The sequence below is a fragment of the Ceratosolen solmsi genome, unplaced genomic scaffold, assembly GCF_000503995.2.
Source record: "Ceratosolen solmsi marchali unplaced genomic scaffold, CerSol_1.0 scaffold10, whole genome shotgun sequence".
NCBI lineage: Eukaryota > Metazoa > Arthropoda > Insecta > Hymenoptera > Agaonidae > Ceratosolen > Ceratosolen solmsi.
In genome coordinates, this window is record NW_011948412.1 from 18,850,656 (window position 1) to 18,872,139 (window position 21,484).

At 26.1% G+C, this 21,484-nt stretch overlaps 1 protein-coding gene across 1 annotated transcript in view; it reads left to right on the forward strand.

Annotated features, from left to right (window-relative positions):
* The first annotated feature begins 675 nt into the window (after positions 1-675).
* Positions 676-21,484, forward strand: part of Gfrl (Glial cell line-derived neurotrophic family receptor-like) — a 338,959-nt gene continuing 318,150 nt past the window's right edge. The window contains 1 exon segment of the mRNA XM_011503933.1: positions 676-832. Within this exon segment, the coding sequence (XP_011502235.1) occupies positions 676-832 (157 nt within the window).

Consider the following 21,484-nt stretch of genomic DNA (forward strand, 5'->3'; position numbering starts at 1 on the left):
AATTAAAAATAGATATAAAACAGAGACGGAGATAGAGAGAGAGAGAGAGAGATTGATTTGCGTGTCATTGTTTGTAAACGTAAATGTAAAAGGAATGATCGTAGGCGTTGGGTAGGGTCACCGACGAAAGCAATGCATGACAAACCGAAATCGGACGGCACTTCGTAGGTAGCAATGGTTAGCGAGCATTAGCCGAGAGTAATGCGAGAGCGAGAGGGAGGCACAGGTTTATGACGATCGGAGTATAGTGCGACGACGTCATAGGCAGCAAAGGAGGTCAGAAAGGGCGCGTGTATACGAAGAGGAGACCTAGAGATCGAAGAATAGTAGACGTAAAGCAAAGGTAGTAGTGGCCGTAATTGTGGCGTAATCGGGACTCGTGCGCGAGGGCTGGAAAGAAGTTCGCGGTAGTTCGGAGGGGCGGTTGTTAGGGGGCGGCCTCGGCGCCGGTCCGCAAGGTGGGAAAGGTCGCCGGGGGGTGAGCGAAAGGTGGAAGCCGCACTAGGCGCTCAGTCCGACGGCGACGTTCCTCGGTAACGCAGCGACGTGGCTGTGTCCGCTAGCGAGGATTGAGCACGTGTGTGCGGGAGTGCGCGAGATGGGCTGCGCGGGGCCGGGACGAGGCCTCGCAGCGGCGCCTCGAACTTGTCACCCAGTGACCACTGCCAGAGGACGATGAGGGGCCCGACGCTGCCCGTGCTAACGCTCCTGGCCCTCTGGGCGGCCGGACGCGCCAGCGAGTTCCCTGAGCGCGAGTGCTGTGACCCCATTTACCCGGTGCCAGAGCCCACGAGCAGGATGCCCACCGTGCCCACGCCGACCGGCAACAACGGTGAGCCGACCGGATAATCACCGACCGCACGGCTTCGGCTCGTGGTAGCGGAATTTTCTAGTCCCTTATGGTCCCTTTGCTCGAGACCAATGCGAGTCACCACAAATGAATCACATCGCCTCGGGTTTATGAGCCGAGCTCTCGTTGCGGCATTGGATGCGCGCGAGTGGATATTATGGGCTTTTTCGGGAATAACTGTCGATTAGAAGCTGCTTGGTCGATGCAGATGGGACAATCGTTGAAATTTTCGAATCTTATTAGCTGATTATGGATGACGAGCGATGTCGCATTTTCAACATTGCGTGATTAATAATGTTTTTGAATTGAGAATTAGGTTTCGGAATTTGTAATTTTATAAGACTCAACAATACGGCCAACTATGATATTTAACAATGCGGTAATGGCAAATCGACGTATGAAACGAGGAAATTTGAATTAAATGAGCCAGAATTATGTTTTTAGCATAAAATATTAATGATCCTATAATTGGAAATGTCTTATTTCGAAATTCTATCAATTATCAAACATTATATTTAAATAATAAATTCTATACTTTACTAACATTAATAGTAAAATCTACAATATTATATTCTATAATCAATTGGATGAATATACATTTAAGGCGATAAATGGGATTTTTACATTTCAAGGTCAAATGCTTCGAAAGACCAAAATTTATTTTAACATAGCTAAAATTAACCTCATTGAGTAATGTTTTGCCATGATTAACTAATTTATTTGTAAGAAAAAGGTAAAAATTGCTTAATCAGAACACAGTGGGCAGTATTTCGGATTTTCGATACATCAATAAAACAATCTGAACAATCCGTTTATTAAGTTAAAAATCATATTAATTCTTTTGACACTAAGTTTCCGAGTTATAATCAGTTAAGACAGAGAGGGGAAGAGGGAGAGACAGAGAGAAAGAGAGAGAGAGAGAGAGAGAGAGAGAGAGAGAGAGAGAGTGATAGTGAGAGAAAAAGGCCGCTAGCTATTTTCTAGGCGACCTACTTCGCTACACAGGACTGCGCACATACGTCAGGTAGACTTTAACTAACTAAGAACTAATTTGGAACGAATTCTCTAACGCTTTTTCTTTTCCAGTTCTCTTCCTCGCACACGCTCATACATAGACACAAATTTTCTCTCTCTCTCTTTTTCTCTCTCTTGTTTTTTTACGAGGATGCTGAAGTTCTTCTAGGCTTTTCAGGACTACAGGTGGACGCGTGACCTACAACTAACAATTTGCTTAAAACCTCCGATTTTATTTTCTCTTCATATTAGTAAAGATTCAAGTGGTAATATGTAGGTGGTTAATTAAATTACAATTTTTAAAAACTAAATAAAAATGTATTACGCGAATTAAGGTAATAAAGGTTAATGACATGCCTGATTGATATAGTGAATGTATTGTATCTTAAAATTTATTGGAGTACCTTTTATCCAATATTAGACTCTTGTAATATAGTGTTTTATCATTAATTAATAATATAGAAAACAATATAGTAATTTAGGTAATGTTTTAATTAGCAGCTACAACAAATAAATGCTATATTTAGAAATATATTTCATTGATTTTGAAATCAACAAATGAAATTGTTAATCATAGGGCGTTTGCAAATGATAAAGTTGATGTTAAAGCAATTATTTGATTTTGCAAGTCTCTGTCTATTAATTAGAAATAGTAAAACTATTGTACGCAACTGCACATGGCATATTATATATGATTCCACCACCATCCATCATAGAACTAACGTGTCCAAATATTGTATAAAGACATAATTTGCTAGTAAAATTTTATTATTATTGCATCATTAATTTTTAATATTTTTTTCTCGAAATATGAGAAATTCTACTTGTAAAATGTTCCCATTTTATCTCATATTAAATACCTATGATTACGCCTATAAATATATATTTGATATTAAATATAGAGAAAAAAATATTTCGTTTTTATTATTTGATAATGTGAATTTTAAACAAATTATAATGAAAATAAGTGGTAATATTCTTTTATCATAACTGCAGAATGTACATAGGAAAATTATTTCGTATTGAATATCATTCAAATGACAGCATAATATTATAAAATATATTTGGTTGTAGGTTCCACGTAAAAAGTGTTTCGTTACAGTAATTTTATATACTAAATTTTTTTATCCACTATTTTTTCAATAATGGAGTTTAATTTTTTTCTTCATAATTATTAATATTAATACGCAAACAATTTTCTTGTATAAAAAATATGTGTACTACGGACACTTCTGAAAAGCAGAATTATAGAAATAATTAAAAAGTAAAATATTTTTTGTTAAGTAACGTGTCAACGTGTATTTGAATTAGTGCATATGTACATAATTTACAATCCTCTAATTAAGAGTGACAGTGTTAGTTACGGTTGAAAGTAATGTAGTTAAATATAGATTAGTTACCTATTCGTTAATATTACTACTTAAATATATTTTTTTCGCTTAATCTCTTTTTCCTAGATTTTTGTATAATCAATTTTTTTATCACCTTCATAAGAATGTTTTAAATTATTTTATGAATTAAAATAATTGTATAAAATATTTTTATACACCAATATCAATTTTAATCGTCATAAACAAACATTATATGAAATATTTAAATTCAATCTTTTTCAAAACATACTATGTAACTATTATGGAGAAAAAGATTTTTAAATTAAATATCATTCTTTTCTCTAAATTGTCAATTATTATAATTCAAAAGTATTGTTATAAATAACATGTTATGACAGATGCTTATCCATTAAGCTTATCCATTTATGCTAAAGAAAAAGAAATATTATATTTTAAAATTTCGGCAAATATTAAAAAATGGGTTTATCAGAAATATTTTCTTTATAACTTATCTTCGAAAGAGTTGCATTAAAGAAAACTAATGCACATGTCTTTGTTAATTAAACTGAATCTATTACACGTACGTTCGTTCGCTAATATTATCAATTATATGTAGGTTTTTAGATCGAAAGCTCCAAAATAAACAATTAACAATTAGTAACTATTTTAAAAGCAAATATCTTTTACATACGCATAATTGAAAATATCGTTTCCTACTTATAATTAATTAATAAATTCTTATTTTTTAAAGTGAAATTAAGACGAACAATTAAATTTGCTTAATTAAAGTACCGTTTTCAAGAAAGAGTATTTTGGTAGGACAGAACGGTAGAATGAGGCATCAAGTATTTTTAATGTAATTACGATTTTAGCAAACTTACTTTAGTTTAATTTGTTTTAGACATTATTGCACTTAGGCATTAGTTTGATCCGAATTAAAATAAATTATAATAACAAGCTTCTATCTTTACTTATAATTTTAATCATTTCATTTATCACAAGTATTATTGAAATCGTAACAACGATATTGTTAAATTTTCATTTTTTAGGTAAATTGAAAAAGCATTGTAATGTATTTTCTATAAAGTGATATGTTAAATTGCACGCAAATAAAATCGAAGTAATATTGAAAATATATTATTCGTAATACCGAGAACGACTGAGTTGTAAAAATATAAGCTACCGCCATCTTTACAGATTATCGACTTTAAAGGAAACGCCGGTTTTATTAATTTTTCTATTCGAAGCACTTGAGGTATCGGTACATTTATATGTGGATGCTCGTTTTTCTCCAATGACTAATCAAAATCGATATCTATGTCTATAAAAATAGAATTGAGGGCCTCTTTTCAATCAATCAATAATATTTAAGTTTTTAACAATTCTGTGCAACTCTTAATACAAGTATTTCAATTAAAAAATAAGTAGAATAACAATGGAGACTAGGGTACACGATTTTTCAATCAGCAGCGAATTGCAATAAAAATGAGTAAAGGTGTCGACGGAGGACATGAGGGCCATCCGGCATAATAAAAGAAGTACCATCGTGTCGCCGGTAATATCGATTTTAATCGTTGCGAACAAACATTATCGGAAACATTCTAAATTTAATCTCCAATAATCGTGCCTCCATTTTCCATCTTTGAATCTGCATGCCTTTGTGTGCATATCTGCACTTAAATGTTTTGTTTGTTTATTTGCGGACGAGTTTAACGTTTACCTTCTTTTACATCAGTGTAACATATATCCATTTATACATGAAATAAGGCATTATATAGTCACAGATGATTCGAAAACAGATGAGAATCGATTTTGGATATTTTTTTACGACGCATTGACAAATCATACTATTACACTATATACACAAAATTTGTATCGAAAAATGGGTCACCTACGAACAAATCAAAATATTTATTAAAAATGATTATTTTATCAATGTCTTGTGATACTAAATAATTATTATGTAACTATTATTATTATTATTATCGTTATAATAATTATTATAATTACTATTATTATTGATATTATCATTATCAATATTATTATTATATAGTAGTAGTAGTAGTTGTAGTAGTAGCAGTAGTAGTAAAATCTAATTTACCAATTACAATTTTATTGTAATAAATCTAATTAATGCATCACGAGTTAATAATGACCCAAATAATTTAAGGAAAATCAACAATTCATCAGCTCTCATTAAATATACACTTTTATTAAAGCATTTATATCGTAGTACGAATTTCGCAATATCTTAACAGATCACTTATCAGAGACTTGTCAAATTGTGTTTGTGAGTTGAAATTATTGTTGCAATTTAATATAAAATTACGCTTATATATAGAAATAGTTTTTTGAGTCGATTTAAATTAGTAGTAAATATCATCTTTGAAAATTCGAGACATTAAAGAGAACTAATTTTTAGGCAATTGTACTTTTCCAATTTAAGAATAATGATGCGTAAAAAGTGACGTCTGTAAATCCTAAATATAATATCGACATTTATTTGTATTTATATAAGAGTTGATGGACTTAAGTAGATAGATGTCACTATGTAATTATTATTGATTTTCTGATAGATTATATTGAATTAAATACGCACGGAAATATACCTTAGTCGATTATTTGAATTGAAGCTGAATATATAACGAAGTTTTAATTGATTGATGTGTAAAACATAAAAGTCTTCCGCTACACCTGATCATTTAATTTGTATTTAAATAACTATACCTTTTGTCGAATATAAAACAACGTCATAATAAAGATTTAATATGAGAGATTTAATAGGAAAATTTAGAAGATAACAATTTATTGGTAGCTCATAGTAATTATAATTCATTTATATACAAGATGCTTATTATTTTAGTTCACATGTAAACATTTTCCATATGTTAAACCAAAAAATGAATCTGTTCACGTATTAATTTGAGCTTATTCAGTATAGATTTAGACTAATATTCAATGTTAGTTGCTACGGATAACCTGGGGACTAAAATGTAATTCCGTTAAAGTTAATTGATTTTGGTGTTTGAACTATCAAATTTTGAATGTTTTGGATGATTAGCATACTATTATGTGAAAAAATTTTATTATTATAATTATCATGTATTGATTATATAGTGGTGTAATATTTATTTCATAATAATGAAAAAACAATTTTTGTTTCGCTTCTCTGATAAAAATTTTGCATTCTGTATACGTTAATATAATTAAACAGGATTTTTAACAGAATTTTTAGATTTTCTTAATTAAAATAAAAGCATCTATATAAATACTTTAATGTTTAAAAATTGCAAATACATATTGACATAAATTTTTTTAAACAATTTTATAAAAGTATAGAGAGAAGAAGTTGTAATTATAATGATTAAAAATGATGTCATACACATATTGAGATAAATTTATTTATTCTGCTAGATATCTTCTTTTACATAGTAATATAGTTGAGAGTAGTGTAATAAATTATGAATATTCAACACAAATTGTAAAGAAATAAATTTTTCGATACTGCAAAGAAATATTATCTTAAAAAACCCAATAAAATAATAAAATTGTTTTATAATGTGCTAGAATATGTTACATTAAATTAAAAAAGCTTATTTTTCTTATCGATCTTTCACTTCAAGCTTTTATTGCCAGTGATATTATAAGATGAAAAGTCTAACATTTTTTAAGCGATATTCAATTTTGTTTATTTAACTTTTGAAAACATTTATGAAATTTATATTTCATTTTAATTTAAATAATTATTATTTGCCCAGTTTTCATTTTTGAGACCATATTAAAGGTTCTTAATTCAATCAATGCGAAAAACTTAAGTGAGTTATTTCACACACAATTGATATATCAATTTATTTGATAAAATTTTAAAATCTTATATACTGAGGTATCGAATTCAATATCATTATGTAATTATTGCGTTAAGATAAATTTAATTTAATTTGTCAGTTAATTCTATTTTTAATTTTTGCGTCTTATATATAACATATTAAGAACTCATTTTCTGTGTCTGAGGACAGTCTAATAGATAATAATTAGATAATTATAATTTATATATATATATATATATATAGATATGTATATATATATATATAATATTTAAACATTTTTATTTTAGTCTTTATTAAACAATTTAATAGTAAGTAAGGAATGGATCAATTTAAATGAAGTTATACTTATTAAATTTGCCCATAAATTGACACGTATATGAATTATTATTCATTTTTATAAATTTAAAAACTTTTTAATAAAAAACAATTTGATGATTTCAGGTATATATAAAAATGATAAGATTCATTTCTCGACTTATTTAATCCTACATTTATGAGCTTGAAAATCAATTTGAACAATTAAGTTAAAAATTGCGAATTAAACAATTGCATTTGCATCTTAAAGACTTTGCTGGAGCTACATAACTTTTGCTTTGTAAGATCTGTACGGTAATAAGACTTAAAGTATATATTATTATTAAAAGGTTGCGTTGCAGTATAAAGTAGAATTAGTACTTTAAGAGACTCACCAAATCCCTCGATGCCTGTTTGTAGGAAGCAGCAATCTAAATTCTTTTATTTCTATTAATGCTTTATTTTCAATTATATTTTTATAATTGTGCGTGTTTTATTTTTATTATTTATAAAGAATTGAATGTAGCTAAGATTATAATTATAAATTACTTAATGTTAATAATAAATAGTATATCGATACCGTGAAATTGTAACTTATTGGTCATAAAATTTTCAATAAATAAGTTAAAATATTACAAAATTTATAATTTATTTACTATACTCATAATAATTAGAAAGTTATAGGGCAAATTTTCGATCAAATACAAATGTATCAAAGAAATTAAGGAATCTGAAATATCTGAAACTATCTCAAATATTCATATGATTTCGCACTAATACGTCTGCGATAATTAAAAATTTTAATTTAATTTGAAGCTTATGACACTTAATAGTTAAATGAATATCATTTATTAAATTCAAAATACTTATCTGTAGTTCAAATTATTTTGACGAATGAAAATATAATTTTAATATTTCTAATAACTTTGTTAGAAATAAATTTTACACCTACAGTCACTATTTTCAAATTGTCATTTAATCCGAACTCGTGTTGCTGTCATAAATTTATGACTATTTTATTTAAGCGACTGAACAATCTATATAAATAGAAAATGTCTGACAATAAGAGGTTTGCAAGCTTAAATTATGATTTAATGTTATGATTTACACGAGTTGTATAAATAAATAAAAACAAATTTTACAATAATTATGATATATAATAATACTTAAATAATTATGTTATGTCGTTTGGATAGTCTATTAATAAATATATATTTTAATAAGAATAAATATCATATTTTGTACGTGGCAGAAAAAATATTGCGCCGATATACTTCTACACGGCTTTTAAGTATAAATATTTGGAATATTTAATAGACCATTTTAGCATCGTATTTCTTCTTATATTTTATAACAATATCAAATTTGTTTATATTTCTAGACATTAATCTAGATTATAATTTTTTACTAATTGTAACATTTTAATTTCTTTACAATTCGTTACAAACTTCTAACTTTGTGTCAATTTTACTCATTCACCCTCCTAGTATATAATTTATAATTCAAAGAAATTGAAATAAGTTACGTATTTTTCATTTTTGATATTTCTAAAATGCTCTATTTAGAATTTTCTAGTATACTCTGAAAAGGATTTTTTTACTTATTATCTCGACTACGTCTACTTATGTACCCTCAAGTTATCATTCATTCATGTATCTGTTTATTTTACATAACTTTTTGTAAAATAATTTTAATATTAATGTTTTTTTTAAATAATTTATAAGATTATCAAGACTGCCTGTGAGTATCAATATATTATGCATTTAATAATGAATAAATATGCCATCATATTTTCTTATTATTTGAATATTGATTATAATTACTTCTTAGTTATTCTCATTTATTTCTATAAGCAAATGTTCTATGTTTTCAGTATTTAGAAGCTGTAAATAACGAAATACATATTATAACGTATAATGTTAATATAACGTTAATACATATTACGCATATCACTTATGCAACGGAAGTCAAATATTCTTGCTTTTATCGAAAAATTCTAGTTATTAACTTCCTGAAATCGTATTAGTCTCATATAGACGATAGCTTATTGCACCTATGAACGAGCAGTTTTTGAATATCAATAAAATAGAAATTTGGAAATTATTTCTCAAGATCATGATCAACGCTTTTTTTGTTATAAATGAAAAAGTTTTTTTTACTACATTATAATATAGAATGTATGTACATATAAATAGTGTAAAATAAATAATTATGACTTACTTACAGGTAAAATTCTTAATTTATCTTACAGCATTTTTCTTAATTAATTTTTCGTAATTTAATTGAGTTTTTCCGAAGTAGTTCCTTCTCTGTATTCGGAAAAAGATTTCGTTATACCGAAATTCAGCAATAACAATGAATGTTTGAAACTAAGAATATTTAATTTACTGATAAATATATGTATTCTACTGCTAGGTAAGTTATTATTTACATGACATAAAAATTTAAATTTAATATAGTTTAACAGTCTAATTCGTCTTTAAATTGAGATTCTGCTTACAACATATTATTTTAAATCATTATTTTAAACATACAAATTTGTATCGCTCTTATATTTAATTAATCAAAAATTGATATATATTTATAAATATTTTTTAAATATATGGTATTTATATTAATAAATCCAAAAATTTCTCTTTTCAATTCCTTTACCCATTTAAAATAATAAATATTCTATTATCAATTTTTTACATTGAATCTTCTACCTTTTTAAATCAAGTAATTGAATTAAATTAAGTAAATTTGTTACAATTATATTTATAGGTTTTACATTAAATTCTAAATACTAACCGTTCTATATTTACTTGCATCTTCAATTACATTTAATAGTAAACAGGTATAAATCGGCTTATATGAAACAATATGTTACAATATGTTACAAGTGCGTATAATGATCGTTACAATTTATTACAACTAGAAGAAAAGTTTTTAATTCAAATTATTTTGATTTTTTGAACGAAAAAATACGTTGATTCAAACTTTTATAAAAAAATTAGTTATATTTTATTTTTACACATAAATGTCATTTTTAAGAATAAAGAAAATCATGGTCACTGGATTCATAATTTTTTAAAAGAATGATTAAACTAATTCCTATCCAAATAGTTACACTTGTGGATGAAAGTGTTACATTAAAATGAGTCGGATCAACCTGCAGTGATCGCTACATGCAATTGAATGAAAAGACTATAAAGAATTAATCGTTATATTATGTGGATACAATTATTCTAAGAAATTTTTTGTTTTCTGTTATTTGAGTAACATTCGAAGTTCAACTACATTTTAATATCCTTCTTACGATATAGTTAAATTATTGAAATAAAAATAATCTTTCTAATTGTTTATTGAGTATATTATCCGAATTTTTAAAACATGATTTATAACAAAATATGAATGTATAACAATAGTAATGATTACTGAATTGATGGTAACGCTTTAAAAAGAATTATGATTACGAATGCAGATCAATATGAAAAATTTGATATAAAAAACAAAACATACATCATCTATCATAAAATATGTATATATATATATATATAGATATTATAACCGTTTAAAAGTATTTTATTAAATTATATACAAATTTAATAATGTATTCATAAATCACAAAGTTTCAATAAATTTGATATAAAATAAAAATTATAAAAAAATTAATAAATGAAAATGTCAGAAATTTATAAGCTGCAGTTAACTAAAGAGATAATGTAACTATATTGGAATTTTAAATCTTATTAGTAATGAATTTTTTTATGCAAAAATATTTACATCTTTGATTATGAAAATTATAAAATTCTATGAATAAAAGAAAATCAAACGTCAGTATTAAGAAATATTAATTATTTGTAAATTAAAAAATAAAATTCACATTTTCATTTGAATTTCATAAAATAATTATGAACATTGATATGCACGCATATAATGTTAATTATGTAGGTAAGTAAATAAATTTATTAGATCAATAATATTTAATAACAGTTATATAAAAACTATATTGTACTTGATGTCTACTTGTATCAATAGTTCACTTCTCAGCCATTTCTAAAACTTTTATAAACTTAATTCTATTAATAAAATTTGTCATTTTATGAAATTTTTAACTTAATTTTTGCTTAGTGTAGCGTGCAGTTTCGACATGTATTAGCTAAAAGGCTGAGAAAACATAGAAATTAATAAGGATTACAACTTTCTATGTTCAAGTGAATTTTACATAATTTCCTTCATCATCAAAAGTCTTGAGTTTTTAATATTCGAAATCTATGAATTTATTACATTCGCATATAATTATTCTCATGAATATTTTACAAATTATCCTACATCAGTGATATAAATTTAAATTGGAATATCAGGTCATTGTAACCATTTTAAATACATTTAAGCGATTTCTATGAATTTCGAGTAAAATTCGCTTTACTTTAATATACTTGGAGCACATTTTATCGAATAACTGAAAGGGGCAATTTTAGCCTAGCAATGTAAATTCCTCTAAGTTGAGTCTTCCCATCGGATTCACTGTTTTCACTCCCTAAAAGCCATTTGGTGAAATTGTAAGTGGCAAAAGGACCTGAGAATGAGAAAACAAAGGGAAGTAGCAAAGTGCGTGCGCCAACGCTTCGAGAGGCGGGTGAACAGAAAAAGACGCGAGGGGTAAGTTGTGTCTTGTACAAGATTTACTTCCCCCTTCGAAAACTTATCGCGCGAGCTTTAACGTTAACTCGTGCATTATGCGAACTCCGCCAACGGTACTTAAGGGAGCTCTCCCACTAACTTTACCCCTTATTTAGGTATCTGCGAAAACGCATTTGTTATTAGAGTTGCCCGTCATTAATAATATGATGTATATCTTTTACGTTTACAAAGCGTACCTGCAAACATTGTTATTATTGGATGTTATAAGTCAAAAATAAAATTGTTTTGAAGATCTAGTTAAGTCCTTTAATATGTACTCTCAGTTAAGAAACTTAACTGGGAAACTATAAAAGTTGAAAAATATCGTTACGGAGTATATTTTTATTTATTCATAAATAAAAATCGAGTTTTAAAGTTTAATCACATAAAGTAAATGCAATGAAGTTAGCAAGAGAGAAGGTAATTATTATGTATTAAATTATATATAAGTATTTAAAATATATTCTAATAGTATTTTAGGGATGGTAGATAAAATAATTATTTGTACATACTTCACCTTCTTTCCTTTCCAGCAGATCAAATAAAGCTGTTAGTTTTTTTTAAGGTGAAATCAAAATAATATTAAATAAAATTATTTGTACTATTTTGGAGATTAAAAAAGTGTTGTGTTTTGTAATTCACATTGAGTATGGTTGACTTTTGTAAAGCGCAAAGTTACATATTTGTATTACGCATTATGCTAAGATGATTTATTATTAATCAATTTTTAATGTTTAATTAGAAATAATAATTTACATTTTTTATGCATGAAAAGCATAACTCACGTGACTGCTCGTAAAAAATTATACAATTTTAAAGTTTTTTATATCGCCACCAGTATATGTTGGTTATTGTTTGTTGGTTAATAAATGACATTGATTAAATTTATTTTATTTAAATTTAACTTATTTCTACTGATTATATAAAGTAAAAACTTAAGTTTATTTATTTTTAAAATTAAATCATATATGATAAAATGATAATTTAAGGGAAAATTTATATAGACAATTACACTAGTTTGTAATGTTAAAAATATCAGTAAATATTGAATGTTTATGAATTCGCCCTTGCTCATTCATTATAATTGCAATTAATTAGATCAAAAGCAATGAACAAATGAAAGTTAATTTTTTCACTAGTTTAAGTATAAAGCTTATGCTTTATATTTAACAAAATTAGAAATTCATAATAAATTTGTAGCTTATTTCTTCTAACTCTTAAACTACGATTGGATATTGCATAAATGCGCGAAAAGAATTGTAAGATAGTAATAAGAACGAAATTTATCTTACTTCATAGTTGGAATTTACATTATGATGTGCATCAGTCTAGAAAATTTTCTGATAATCGCGGTAAGAATATGACAAGGCGTTGCCAAATGGTCGACCGAAAAAAAAATTAAAAACATACCTCAAAAGATTTATAAAACTTTTCTACAATTCTACAGCGTTGAGTTTAACTGTATATACGTATAATCTCTGTCGAAATGAGAAAAACTGTTTTCGCTCAACAACTTTTTACACAATGAAGTTTTAATTTTTTAAAATATACGTTTTGCTGATAAGTGTATAAATATTATATATTAGGAAGAACATGTATAATTTAAAAAATTATAATTTAAATATAATTAAAATATAATTAAATCAAAATAAATACTTTGAGTAATAAGCTCCCAGAGTTAAAAAAAAACGATAAATTAGTATAAATAAAATTAATTATGGCAATTATTGAAAGATTGAGACATTTGGATATTAATTCGGTATAGATTGTTATATCGATTTCTATATAGAAATTAGATTAATTAACAATATTATTTGAATAAAGCATGGATTTTCTGTGAAATTCTTCATTTCTTTATTTTAAAAATATATATTTTTTGCCCTGTTATATCCATACTATTTATTCACGTAAGCACAAATTTTTATGAAGGAAATTTATAAATTTATAGCAATCAAAAAGTAATTTTTTAAAGTTATCTGATATTCTCCCACTTAATGCGATAAAAAATATGCATATCTAAGATTCATGTTTTACAAGAATTTAAGTTGCAAATTTGAAAAATCTGTCTAAGACATTGTAAAAAGTTCGTGACACGTTAGATGGAGAGGTTAGAGCGTTTCTTTACGTCCTTCTTCGGTTACATCGTTTTTTAATTTCCAACCTAATATTTTTACACGATATACAACTTAAATCGAAAATGTTATATATATATATATATATATATATATATATGTATAAATATATTTTATGTCTAGTTGTTTGACATGAAAGTTTTCAAGGAGCATTTTTCCCTTATCGTAGAAAAGTTCTTGAGGCTGTAGATATAATCTTTTTTTCATGAGAAGTAAAACATACGAGGCTAGTCAAAGAAAGAGATTAGAGGGGAAAAGAGAGGGAGAGCGAGATCGGGAGGGAGAGTGGATGAAAGGAAGAAACAGCTGAAATTAAAAGTATAATAATAATAGCAATAAATACTGCAAATAAAAATTACTATTTGTAATTAAACGGTTCAATGTTAAATGAATTAAACTAAATTAATTATAAAGGACATATATATAGTTTATGCTCTTATTCTGAAATAATCGATTTTCTTTTTTATATGTTATTAACATTTAATATTTATTAGTATCCATGTATATGTATATTTTAATATATAATCATTAGTAATAGTTACATGTATTGATTGTCAAATATTTTTCGTATTTTGTTTTTATATTTTAAATATAGTTTTTTAAAAATGGAAAAATTTAATATATAATTACAATATCGAATATTTATATACATATTAGCTAGATACTAGCTTATGCGACAAGCATATTCTACTATAGCTAATGTAAAAGAAAAAAGAAAATATTTTTTAGTGGAAATCAATAAGGGAGATTGAATAAACGTACCCATCAATGTGATGAAAAATGAGATATTAGTATCGGAATAAACATAATTATATTAGTGTACTAAGCTATTCTTTTAAAATTTGGAATAATTTATTTTTTCGATTAGGAAACTGTTTTTTAAATGAATTTTTTCTGCCAGCTGTTAAAAGTGCACGTTTATTATTACGTCATGGGTTTTCTTTTTTTCTTACTATCAAGTTCCTTTTTTACTCTTTTTTTATCTTTCTACTCTCTTATTCCCTATCTTCTTGTTTCCCGACTTTCTTTAAACTGTGAAATTTAACTACATATTTGAAATCTCTTTTTTCTATTACTTACGTCAAAATTGTTGGAATAATCATGGCGGGTGAAGATATTTAATTCTTTGCATTTTCGACATCTCACTGTGGCAACACTTGCACAAGTATAAAAAATATAAGTACAAACATACGTATTTCTATATTATTTTTATAACGATTAATTTATCTTGCTTAAACATTCAAATATTCATAAACATTTTTATACATACGTTTTTAATACGATTAATAAAAACTTCATATGTTAACATAATTTACAATCATAATGATATCTTCTTTTAATAATCTTATGAAATCTAAATACTTATCGGTTTTAAGGTATGTTTTATCATTTTATAATGATTTAGTATTGACATCGATTAATCTATAAAATGATTAAATATTTTATAGAAATCTTCGAAAAATATGAAATTATAATTGCAAAAGAAAAATATGTCTGCACATTTTTAATGAAATACACTATTTTTATAATAACAATAGACTGTTATTCATATGCAAATTTTACGAATTTTTTGAAGCTTTTCTAACATGTATTCCTCGGTTGACTAAAAGTCACTATTTATTATATTTGCTTCAGTAATTGGTTTATTACTAAAATCGGTTATAATTTTATAGAATTCGTAAATATCAATTTGTTTCGTAGTCATTCATAGTATTCTAAATTTTTTAGCTTAGTATATTATTTGTTAGTATAATAGTTTTAAATACATAAGCATTTGTATAACAATTACTAAATAAAATTTATCAAATTTATATTAAATAAATTCAATATATAAATTCACTTAATAAATTGCATAACTTCAATCAACAAATATAATTGTGTATGTGAACAACCTGAATCAAATCAGTAGATATCATTAAGTTAATTGATTTATTATTATTATTTCTAAAATAATGATAATACTTATTCGTCACAATGAAAATCAATTTTAGTATTAATTATGAAAATTAATAAAACAATTTGAAGTTACTATAATACTTTTACTAAATTTTTACACTATTTTATTTTATACTAATTAACTTTTACTAAAACTAAATTTACTAAATTAAAATAGTGTGTGTTATGATATAAAGAATAAATAAAAAAATTATAAAATGTTAAGCTATACGTAAAATTTATAGTTAATAAAATTATGCATTACTGTATATAAATTACGATAAAAATAAATTATTAAGTGCACATTTTTACATCAGAGATACAAATTATAAAATTATAAAAAATAGAAAAATCTTAATCATTATCTTAATAACTACATCATGCATTTGTCTTGAGGAAGGTTTTTATTATTATTGAATTTATAATTATTATATTTATTCTAATCTGAAAAGTTATCTTTATTATATGTCTTGACTATTCTTTTAAGATAAAAAACAAAGAAAGAAAAATATTATAAAGACAGAATACTGTATTTCATTAATTTGAAGTATTTAAAAAAAATCTGCCTATTATAATTTTATTTATTAAATTATTAATTTGCTTAACTTTGTATATCAAGTAGACAAATGGATAAAGTATTTTGATGTTAATCATTCTTAATTACTGTTATGTAATTTTACCCAATTTTTTTTTTGCTTTGATGTTTTTTGCATAATGTTATCGAATAGTCAATGCTCACTTATCTTAAAATGCAATAATCTCCTACAACTTGTAATTCAAATATACTTTCGAGGAGTTGAAATTTTTTTCCAAACAAATAGATTTTTTAACAAATATATTATATGTATATATAAATTATTAAATAAATTATTGAAGAATCTTAATATTGCTATTGATCTAAGATTAAGATCTCATTAAAATTTTAATTAATTATAAGCCTACTGTCATTTATCCTTTTAATATTAAAAGTTAATTATAATGTTCATTTAGTTTAGACATTGCATTGGAAATTTTGTTGTACACGAAGTAAATCTTTTTTTTTAATTTTAATATATTAGCTTAATAATTTTATCGCAGATTTTCATAATTCCACAGCTATAAATAATATTGTTTTTATTGTACTTGTTCATTTTGTGCTATGTTTACTTAATTTAATACTAAATTGGCATAGCCGTTACTTATTCTTAAATTTGCAGCTTCCATTTTAAATGAAATGTTAGTAATATCTATTTTTGAAAACCAAATCCTGGCTGAAAAATATTATATCTTTTTATACTAACGTATTGATATTCGGTATAAACATTTTTTCTATAAGATTATAATTATGTTAAGTATTCACTATTAGTATACAAGCTCATCAAAGTGGCTGAATTAATATTTTATAATGTATAACGACACTTCTTAATTAATAAATAAAAGCTCTTTATTTATAATCCCTTTTTAGCTAATAACGGCTTTTTCTACATTCATGCGAAAATACACTAACTATTGATTCTTAATAATAAATTATAAATAATTTATTATTTACAGTAAATATATAGTATACGCATTATAGTGTAAATAATTACCAGTATATTATATAAATGTAACATAAATGTTAATTATATTTATGTTTTGTACGTTAATGAGACTTAGAAGCGAAAAAATTAATTATATTCAAATTAATTTGGATTTTAAGCTGCCTGTTGCTGTGTACTTATATAGTTATGCATTTTGTGAATTTAATAGTTGTTGCTTGAGTATTATTGTTTTTTTCTCTGTTTAGAGAATAATTTTTATTAAAGAAATAAACAAATAAAATTGATAGTGACAGAATACATGAAATTGTTTAATTAAATATAAGGATCGTTTAATTCCTTTACCTGCGTTGTAAATATGGAGCTAAAACTGTATCCTATTTTAATATTTATAATATATTTATATTTATAATATAATAATATAATATAATAATGTAATATAATAATATGATATAATAATATAATAAGAAAACATATTTATAATAAAATATTAGTTATATAAAACTTCTTACAATCTTTATACAAATTTTTTAAACAAATAGTCGAATTATACGAAATAAATAGGCAATTGTCTTTTTGTTGAATTCCATTATATTTTCTATATAGCATTTATTCTACAGATCCATCACGTTCCAATTAATAATTGGCCATACGTGTTTCGCTATCTTTCAATTTACTGGCTTTGACAAAACGTAGTTATGATACAGTCGATTCAAATATCTCCAATTTGAATTAAAAACTGTTATTTAATGCTTATAAAACGAATTGATATGAAAAATATTGAATTACTCATTTGAAAATAGTAGTATATGTATAGTGCAATGAGAAACTATGTTTATTAAAATTTTCATAATTCATTCTTTATATAGATACCTATTTCGACATGTTAGATGTAGAAACATTGTATATAAATTTTCTAAGTATTATACAGCATACTTTTTAATAATATTATATGACTTTCTTCTTAAAAACGTAAACGTATAGCTATAAATTTTTTAAGTATGAGAGAATAAATTTTATTCAATTGCACGCAAAAAGTTATAAGTTATTATTAAAAAGGTATCCTAAATCAGTGCATCAATTTTCCGAATTGTCTATAAAATAATGTTATGAAGAGTATTATTATACATAATTAATCTTAAATTAATATTTAAAATGTAAATTATACGATTGTTACATAGCGTGTAATGTTAAAATTAAATTAATTACAACAATTATTGTTTTAATTATTGATGTATCCTAATCATTAGCAATTTACTGAGTAATAATTAACCGAGTTAAATCAAGTCAATTATAAATGTATATGAAAAAGTGCGCAAAATATTAATATTGCTTCATTTTAAATTGTTAATTGAAAATTTTTATACCCTTCGCTTAATAAGTGTACCAATAGAAAAAAGGCTAATGAAAAGCTAATTTAATTACGGGATAACTATATACGGTAAGAGTTTATTTTTTACTAAATTCACGAATGTAGTACAGTGTAAATACAAGTATTTGGCATTAGCAGTCACTCATTGTTTAGGATAACAAATTTGGGGACAATCATAGCCGACTGCTTATCAAGAAGCAGAGCAGAGAGGGAGTGTGCAGCTGAGGATTTTATTTTATTTATTTATTTTTTTTTTTTTAACAAAATTTTGCGACTGCAGGCGAGTAAATTAAACGTTAGTGTTGGAATCGTGTGCATGGAGACTGCATAAGCACGAGAAACGGCATTGAGCTCTCGGGCGATCGATTCAACTATCGTCATTCTTGTCTTATTCGGAACGCGGCTTTTGAATTATCAAGACGTCGCCCATGCATCGTCTGTGCCTGCGAAGTACAAAATTTTATATAAGGCTTTAAAAAAAATTCCAGTTAAATCTTTGTTGAGATGTATAGGGCAAGTACTTCGATAACACCTGTATTAAATTTATCGAAATGAATATTTAAAAATCCAGGCGATTCTCACGCTTTTTATAACCTAGCAATATACTTATTTTCAGACAAATTTCACCAATTTTTTGAATTCCTCAATCTGCTGCATGCTATTGTAAATACATTTTTCATTTCTGAATAAATAGTTGAAGATGCTTTCGTGCTTAGAAGTCGAGGCAAAGAGGAAGCTTAATCAGATATTTAATTTAGTTATATCTTCCCTAATAATTACATGACTTATTGTAATATATGACTGTTTCGTTAATTAATTCTTTATTGTTCAGGAAGTTTGATACAGTAAATCAATGGATATGGTTTAAGGTATCTATTGTTGAAAACTGCTTTAAATATTGAAATAACGTATTTAATGAAATTGATCAATTGCTTTGAATGAAATGCTCGCTAAATATTAGTATTCGCGAATTGCCCTTATATGCGTATAAATTTCAGCTCTCAGCTTCCTCTCCGATCCGTCGAACACTTTATCTGAAATATTAAAAAGGCCTGTTTGAGTCTCGGCAAAAGCGTCGAGACGAGAAAAAGGCTTTTTTTCGCACACGAATAACAGCACAAAAGCAAAACCAAGCAGAACCAAGTAGACAAGTTGTTCCCGGACGACTCATTAACGAGATCAAGGCAAAGGTTCGGTAAGCGACGAGAACGTGAAAAATCCCGCAGGCAGAAATGGATTCGGTCGTCGTGTAAATACCCGGAGGGAAATTAAAGTGAAGCTGTCGTAGATGATTTATTTTCTGTTTGCCTCGGGAGCTCGTCATTAAGGTCACTTATGTTTCCGCGACGACTCCGTGTCACATGCGCGCGCATTTGCACGACAGTAGCAAGTTGTTCTGCTTTCACTGCTTGCATAGACATTTATATTATTGTCGATTCAATAAACGCACGCTAGCACTCACGCCCGCACTCACGCACGCACGCGCGCACGCACGTATAGATGCATAATACTTACATTTAGATAGTAAGGCCTCGCTACTTCTAGGGAAGTATTACTTATGCATGTTTATTGCGCCCATTGTAAATATTTAAGAAAAGTGGAGAAAAATTCATATAGCATTGTGAAGCGATATAATATTTAGTAATAAAGTTATCATATCAACGATATCAACTTCAATCACGTTTTATCTAGTCTATGATAAATCAACATTAACTTTCTGTGAGCTAGTTATACCTAATTAAAATATGTATTTTAATCATGTTTATATGACAATAAAAGACAATAAAAATAATAAATGACAATGGATAATACAATCTATAATATTATTGTAATTGTATATGTGTCGGAGATTTTAATGACAGTTTTTATTTTATTTATCATTTTCACTTGTATGAAAACATTTAACTTCAATCATTCTTAGCCATTCGAGCCATTTCGAAGTTTTACTGTTATTGTTATTTCTTATTATTATTTATTATTATTCTTATTATTTTGTTGATGTTGATAGATTAAATTATTTAAATGTGTATATATATATGTAAGCTCTTTGAATTCATAAATTTTATATAGTCATTTGTAGAAGTATTTTGAGATTATTTATGTTATGATAATAAATTATTAAGCGAATAATGGCAGTTCCCGATGCTGTTTACGAAAATTACCTATAAAAGTACTCCTTAATATAGTAATACTATTCCAACACAAAGTTTACATGTGTGAACAGTCAGATATTTTACAGCATTTCATGTTTATATAATAACACTTGTATTGGTATATTAGCTGTCTTTAATGTAAAAAGTATTATAATTATTTTTATAACATATAAGTAAATAATATAAAATTCTTAATTTCGTATGTCTAAATTTTTACAATAATGAGCTTGAAATTTATTAAAGATTAGTTACCAATAACTTTTGCTAACAAGGTAGTTGGGCATCACGTTTCAAACACTTTAGTGGAAATATCAGTAAAGCTAATTGAAAAATACATTTGAATTAAAGAATTGTTTATATCCTATTAAGTAATCAAAACAGATTCAACTGCCTT